Raw genomic sequence first — 8,115 nt, 5'->3', positions numbered from 1 at the left:
CGCCTTTTTTTTTTTTTCCATCTCTCCATACTACTCCTATCTGGTCCACTAACTTTGCGTTTGCTTTGAATCGTCCTTTAATTCCCCACTCATCTGGTCCAACATACGCTTTTATCTCTGACCAACTACATGACCCAGTACAAAGGTATAGACCGCTACCATACAGATTTCGTATTGATTTTGAATTAAGGCCCATCGCCCCCAGATGAGCAGATATAGGGTCACACACAAAGCTTTCATCCCTTCCTTGTCTTAAAGTTACTACAAGTGGGTTGGTATATGGTAGATTTCTTGACCCTAATTCTCTTTTTATGAGGAATTGTGTCATTGTGTTTGATTTTCTCTACTCCCTTCAAAAAGATCACTGACACAATTATTGCTGTTATAGTCATGAGGATACATGTTGTTCCATCTTGCCATCTAAATGGATGCCAAGGCCTCTGTACTGATTCTACTCTTCTAGACATAAGAATTTAAAATGGGCTTCAATTAATGATTTCCAAATTTTATCTATCTTATACAATCAATTTTCCCTCCGGATGTGCTTCTTTTGGTTTGATTATATGTACTAGAGCAGTATTTGGAGGCCTTGCTAGTAATCTGTCCTGCAATAAGTGCCACGTATCTCTTGCATTAATCGGTGGACATGCAAATATTGTAATTCTACCAAGGATGACGTTTTCAATGGGTAACTCAAAGTTAGATAATGTTTCAGATGCTATTTCAACCCATGTTTCTCCTTGTACTATTGTCCACTCATGCAACAGGTCCAATAAAGACATTAATTTACTTCTTGTTTATACACTTCGAATGTTCCGTATTTTAATGTGAACAGATATAGCACAGTTCTGTTTGGAAATGGTCTCTCAAGAATTATCTCTTCCAATCTTGGTTCTTCCTCTAGGGAGCGCTTAGCTAAGTGAACAATATTTTTGTTGAACGCTGCAACAGCTTCTGCAACTGAACACTGTGTAAACCCCTCTAGAGGTAGTATATCCATTAATAAAATTTGGCCCTTAGTGCATACAGGGTGCGTAAGGAGTTAACACTGTTTGGCTCAATGGGCCATCTATCTTCCAGCTTTGGCTAACCCCACCTCACTATTAGAGGTAGTTCCTTCCTCAGCTAAACCAGTGTTTTGCTCCTCCCTGTTAGGCAGTAAGGTGAATCCCCTTTTGATACCTTCGACACAGATTGTCATTTCTAATTTGACATAATTTTGTTTTATTGTTGAACTACAACAGAGTAAACTGAAATTAAATGTTTAAATTAAATGTAAATTAATAAAAAAAAATATTGTAAATGCGCAATTCAAGGTGCAGCACTGCGTGCTTTGCGACACATGACGTCAATTAACGTCAACAAATTAAACGCAATAATGGAGAAATCAAGGCAGTGGCACACAGACAAGAGAAATTTTAAAAAAGCTTGGCAAGATGAGTTTTTATTCACAGAAGTCAAATCAAAGGCAGTGTGTCTAGTTTGCAAACAGTCTGTTGCTGTTTTAAAAGAGTACAATATCCGTCGTCATTACGAAACAAAACATTCTGCAGCTTTCTCAAAGTACAGCGGCGAGGTGCGAAAACAGAAGGCTAACGAGCTGCTTGCTGGACTTCGATCTGAACAGAGCGCACTGCTACGTCCTTCATCAGCACAAGAAAGTGCCACACGGGCCAGTTATCAGATTTCCGCTCTAATTGCTAAAAGTGGAAGAGCCTTCGCTACTGGAGAGTTCGTCAAGGCATGTCTTGCAGTGGCTGCAGAAGCAGTTTGTCCTTCTCAGGTACGAATGTTCTCACAAATTAGCCTGTCAAGAAATACTGTTACCCGACGCATAGAGGACATGGCTCCAGACCCGGCGCCAGACACAAATTCACGGACGGGCATTACATTTTTTTCAGGGGGGCACAAATGAGATCAAACTCACTGCATAGTAACATTAATTATGAATTAAATGGGAAAAAAAAGAAAGAAAAAAAAAACGAGGAAGAACTAAACACACGTCGCAGGGCTCGACATTGCCCGGGACAAGTAGATTTTTTTAAAGGGGCTAGTGAAAGAGAATTTTAATTACCTGGCCTGATTAAAACGCCAATAACAAAAAAAATGACTAGGGAATCACCAAAACGCGATAATGCTTCTGCATTCATTTAGTCTAAGTGGCTTAGTGCATAATAATATCTATATTATCGATAGAGCATATTATCGATAGTGCATAATAATATATAGGCTGATGTATTGTACTGACGCTAACAAAACGTTGCGCTGTTGATGCGCTCGCGCTGCCTCTCGAGGAGAAATCGAAACAAATGAGCGCAGCAGGAACAAAGAAACTCAGACACTTTGTGTCCGAATGGTGTTTTAGGATGTTACAAGGTATGTAGGAATTGTCTATTCTCAGAAAAAACATAAAACAAACAACAGAACTACTAAATTATATATAAAAAATATTCACATAAGCACGTTTAAATTAAGGTTTATACTCTCATTCATTTAATACGCTACTCCTTCCTATGTGGACTCCACATAGGAAGAACAGGCATGCCATCTAGTTACTTACCAGATACAGACACATGTGAAGCGGACTGATGTCGTCTTGGTCTCGAGCGAGGTTTACGTGAGGTAACGTCACATGGAAATAAGCGGGGCAGCCAGAAATCTGCTCTCTACGAGAGGGTGCTGCAGTTCCATTTTACACCACAGATTTACATTGGAAATTTGTGTGGCGCTGTAGAGCTGGGAGGGCTCTGAGACCGGCTGCCCCGCTTATCATGATTCATGCCTGCCGAATCCTTGCGCTACATTTTAATATATTCTACTCACTTTATGACTAGAAAATCTGAAAAATATTTGTTGCAGAATGCTGAACACGTTTATAATTTATTATTAATTCAGTGTATATAGAGGTCTATGTTTGGATGAATATTTTGTTGGGCTCTGCCCCACCTGCCCATACAGACGAGCCGCGGCTGAATACTGCAGTAAAAATTCAAAATGTAGAGTTTTTATATTTATGACATGATACAGTTAAGCAACATCACACGACCAAGAGTGCCGAATAATACCATCACGAATGAAAATGTGACACTGATTCATATGGCAGTTCTATAAACAAGTAATATGAATTTACTTACATTTTAGACGCAATATTGACTGTTTTTGTTCTGTTTTAGCAGCGAAAATAGTTCAAACAAAGATCACAGAAGCGTGTCAGTCTCACAGCAACACTCGGGCTTTCGCCTAGCATTACCTCGCTGATCTCTCCTGCCAACTTTGGTGGTCTTTGTTTAAAGAAACTGAATATGAATAAGTAATAACTGAATAAGAAGCTGTATATCCTCAGTCACTGTCACACGAGATCCCAGCATAGTTGTTTAAAAAATGACAGCTAACGTTAAGCGGCAGCGCTATGCTTAGTACACAACCTCCGCGCTCACTATCGACAAACCAATCAAATCCGTTTAATTTTTTTTTTTTTTTTTTTTTTTTTTTTAAATCAGACCAAACACATTTTTATTTTTATCCAGGAGTTATGTATATACAAAACGATAACTTTTGATAATAGTAGCCTATTGATAAAAAAAAGCAAGGACTGGTGGTTGGTGGGACTTGGAGTTGATTCGTCCAGGGCGGGCACTAGTGACTCACAGGGCGGGCCAGGCCCCCCAATGCCCGCCCATGGCGCCGGGACTGCATGGCTCAAGACATCGGTGAGCAAATCAAGGCAAAGGCAAGTGCGTTCTCTGCCTATTCAATAGCCTGTGACGAGAGCACAGACATATCTGTTTCCGCACAGCTGGCATTGAGACCCTTTCTGGTACTACTAAAGGAGAAGATCTCTTTTTTGCTGTTGAAAGAGTGTTGGAAAAAAATGAATTAAAGTGGGAGAAGATGGCCGGCATTACAACTGATGGAGCGCCAGCAATGGTAGGGAGGAAATCTGGCCTTGCTGCATTTGTGTCTCAGAAAGTAAAGTTGGAGGTAAAGTTGTTAAGTACCACTGCATTTTACATCAAGAACAACTATGTGCTAAATCTGTCGGGCTTGTGGATGTGATGCGTGACGTCGTCAAAATTGTCAACAATATACGCTCCAAGGCGCTTTCTCACCGACAGTTCAAGACACTGATGGATGAGATGGATGCGCAGTATGGTGATGTGTTGTACCACCAGGAGGTCAGATGGCTCAGCCGTGGAAAAGTTCTCAGGAGATTTTTTGATCTGCGTGATGAGATCAGAGTTTTTCAGGAAAGCAAGGATGGTAACATTCAAGTGCCCACAGATAAGAAATGGCTCTCTGACCTGGCTTTCCTTGTGGATGTAACAGAGTTGCTCAATATTTTGAATGTTCAGCTCCAGGGAAAGGACCAGATTATCACCCAGCTTTTTGATCACGTCAGAGCCTTCAAACAAAAACTACTGCTGCTCAGAAGACATCTCTCAGCAGGTAACAGTAACATTTACAGTTATAATATTTAGGATATTTTGTGCAATTATAATTATATTATTATTAATTATATTTAGAATTATATGTGGAGTTTACATTACATATATTCAGTCATGTCAGCATTTGTATTTTTGTTGTACATCAAGCTGATAAAATTTGCTTAAAATTAGCTAGTTTATTAAATTGTCATGAAATAATAATTTTCTTCTTTTTTCAGTTATTTATTCTATTTTTTCTCCCTCTGTTTTACATCACTGTCCTTGTCTCACACTGTTCTCTCTGTTTCTCATTCCCACATGCAGGAAATTTAGTTCATTTTCCCTGTCTTGGAGAGGTAGGCATGGTGAAAGAGAAGGGCCATGAGTATGATTCTGTTCTCAGCAACCTTATTCAGGAGTTTGACAGCCGCTTTGAGGACTTCAGACATAGCACTGCTGACTTTGAGTTGTTTGCTCAACCCTTCACCATCAGTGTGGATGCAGTCAGAGATGATCTTCAGATGGAACTAATTGAGCTTCAGTGTGATTCAGAACTGAAACACAAGTTCACATCCCTTCCCTTGACAGACTTCTACAAATGTGTCCCAGCTAACAGGTACCCAAAGATGTGTAAGCAGGCACAAGTGATGCTGTCTCTGTTTGGCAGTACCTACCTCTGCGAGCAGACTTTCAGTCTGATGAACTTGAACAAGAGTAAACTAAGAAGCCAAATAACTGACTCTCACCTACATAATATATTGTCTTTGTCTGTAAGTCAGCTATAGCCCAATCTTGAAAAACTTCTGAAAAATAAGGACCAGCTTCATATCTCTCATTAGGTCACTGACATTGCAACCACATGGTTTTATTATTGATTGTGTATTTGGCATTGAACTGCATTGTACATTGAACACTTGGGGATTGTTGCCCATTTAATTGTTCATTAAAATGCAACACTTTACAAATAAAACTGCATTAGTTAATCAGATTAAAGTTGTTTTATATTTATTTTAAATATTATGAAATAAATAAACCCATAGCAACTTTAATGTAATATAGTTTGATTTATGATGCAAAATTTACTTTTGGCCCACGGCTCTCAATCAAGTTTGATTTTTGGCCCTTCATAGGAAAAAGTTTGGGCACCCCTGGTATAAAGGATCAGCGGATGCGATAAAACCATTCTTTCTGCCATCTGTAAAACCAGAGCAGCCGCAGCTACAGCACGAAGACATGCTGGCATACCTGATGCTATATTATCTAGTTTCTTAGATAGGTATGCTAATGGTCTAAACGTGGAGCCATGCTGTTGCAACAGGACGCCAAGAGCCACCCCTTCCGCCTCGCGGACATGCAAGTGAAAATCTCGAGAATAGTCTGGAAGGCCCAACGCGGGTGCCGTAGTGATGGCTTGTTTCAAGGCAGTAAAATGTAGCTCTGCCTCATCAATCCAGTTTAAAAAAGTACTTGGGGGCGCTTTGTGGTCAATCAGGTTTCGCAAATGCCTATCATGTATGGCACAATCAGGTATCCAGGATCTACAATAGTTCACTAACCCCAGAAAACTTTGAAGCTGCTTTACAGTTCGAGGGGACTTCATTTTTCTGATCATCTGGACCCTATCAGTCGAGATAGCTCTCAAACCTGGCATTATGATGTGTCCCAAGTATGTCACCTTAGACTTGACCCACTGAAGCTTGTCTCTTGAGGCCTTGAATCCAGCTTGGGCGAGCACGTTGCAGACGATGATGGAGGCCTTTTCACAGTCCTCTTTTGTCTCCCCGGAAACCAGGATGTCATCTGCTTATTGAAGCACACAAACTGTAGAAGGCAAATCAGTCATTTTAGCTAAAGTTCTTTGCACTGCTGCCGAGAAAATGGCAGGTGAATCAATGGAGCCCTGAGCAAGGCGTGTCCACATCAGCTGTTTACCTTGAAATGTAAAGGTTAGAATAGGCTGAGTATCTGGATGTACAGGTACAGAGAAGAATGCTGCGCAAAGATCAATAACCGTGAAATATTTGTGGTACACGGAATAGAGTTAACAACAGTTGGAACGTCAGGGACGATCGGTGCCAACGGTGTTATCAATTGATTTATAGCTCTTAAATCTTGGGTCAAGCGCCAGGTTTTTCCATCGGCCTTGACCACTGGATTCACAGGTGTATTGTACGGCGAATGTATTGGTACGAGGACACCCTGCTGGACGAAATTATCAATTAATGGTTTGATACCAAGTTCCTTATCTTTAGACAAAGGATACTGTTTAATATAGACTGGTTTGTTAGTCTTCAATTTAGCTTTATAAGGTTCCATGTCTATGAAACCTGTGTCGTCTTTGTATTGTGACCACAATGATGGGTTAATCATGTGATGTACCATCTGAGGTGTGTCAGGCTGTGGTGAGACAGACTGTGGTTCACTGGGCTCTTCCCATGTAGGTAAAGGATTCACTGAGACCTGCAAACTAGACTGGAAGGAAAACACAACTTTTTTGTCAGTAAATTTAATATCCATATTGAGTCTGTGCATGATATCACGTCCCAGCAGATTGATTGGGGCGTTTGGGATTATGGTAAATTTATGGAAAAATGGTTTAATTCCAGGAGCTCTTACTTCCAAAGGAGGCGTTACGGGCATGCAATGTCAGTTCCTGATATTCCCACAGAATTAACTACTTTATTAGAAATTGGACCCTCATAGTGTGTGGAGGTCATTGATGTCACATCTGCTCCAGAATCCAAAAGGAACGTTTGTGGCTGACCATGCACCATCAATGTAATATAAGGTAAATCTTCACTATGATTTGAAAACGTTAAAGTCATCATTGATAGATCGGAACTGACAGAACTCTGTGGGCGACCTCATTGGTTATTGCGCCACGTGGTAGGATACGTGGCTTCTGGTTTATTTCTCTGCTGCTGTGGCTTAACCCATGGCTTCCTCTTTTGTTGACCTTTCCATGCCCTACAATCACGGCGTACATGGCCCTCTCGCCCACAATAATAACAAACTATTACTGAATTTCTTTGTTGGGCTGAGGGTTGTCTTACTTCTGCTTTTTGGTCATGAACTTTCACTTGAGGCCTCTGCTCTGCAAACATTGCGGTCTCAGTTTTAACTGTGAAACCTCCAGACGAGTCTAGTTCCCTAATTCGCTGTCCCAATGCATCTATTTCCATATTGAACAGATTAGTTGTTGTAATTCTGATCACTTGGGCTTGTTTGCTTTGCATATTGTTCAAGAAAGTATTTGTGAACAAAGCCTTCATTTCATTATTTATTGGAAGTTTAGATTCTTCCACCCATGCCTTCTTAAACCGCATGTAAAAGTCTGAAGCAGACTCTTTCGGCTTCTGCTTAGTATTAGCAGCAAAGGATAAATCTTGCCTTGCACCTATGCGCTTGTCTAAGAAAGCTCTTAGCTCTTTGAAAAAGATATCGTGATTTTCAGGCTCTTCCCAGAAATAAACATGGGGTGAGGCAGCTGTGCCCGAGCCGGTTGGTTTATCATTGTCGGCAACACTTTAGTATACTGATCCTTCATTAATGAATAACTACACAGGAACAAATGAGTAATGCATTATTAACACTCTAGTAACTACTATAAACTAACAATAAACTCAGATGAATGAATTAGTAAGTAATAGTGCTCAGTTGAAGGTGGTAGTTCACTATTAGCTAATCAGTA

General features: G+C 40.4%; 1 protein-coding gene across 1 annotated transcript; it reads left to right on the top strand.

Annotated features, from left to right (window-relative positions):
* Positions 1–3,995: 3,995 nt before the first annotated feature.
* On the top strand, positions 3,996–5,209 carry LOC125266187 (general transcription factor II-I repeat domain-containing protein 2B-like). Its single transcript, XM_048186636.1, has 2 exons — positions 3,996–4,446; positions 4,749–5,209. Exons 1-2 carry the CDS (start codon positions 4,056–4,058, stop codon positions 5,207–5,209), a joined length of 852 nt encoding a protein of 283 aa, XP_048042593.1. The 5' UTR covers positions 3,996–4,055.
* Positions 5,210–8,115: the final 2,906 nt, after the last annotated feature.

This window comes from Megalobrama amblycephala, linkage group LG4 (assembly GCF_018812025.1).
Source record: "Megalobrama amblycephala isolate DHTTF-2021 linkage group LG4, ASM1881202v1, whole genome shotgun sequence".
NCBI lineage: Eukaryota > Metazoa > Chordata > Actinopteri > Cypriniformes > Xenocyprididae > Megalobrama > Megalobrama amblycephala.
This window is presented reverse-complemented; position numbering and strand designations above follow the sequence as displayed.

What these genes read in the sequence shown, in the direction of transcription:
- LOC125266187 (XM_048186636.1), top strand. Translation starts at nt 4,056, where the DNA reads ATGCGTGACGTCGTCAAAATTGTCAACAATATACGCTCCAAGGCGCTT. An exon ending in CAGAAGACATCTCTCAGCAG is followed by an intron (nt 4,447 to 4,748) that starts GTAACAGTAACA and finishes TCCCACATGCAG; the next exon opens with GAAATTTAGTTCATTTTCCC.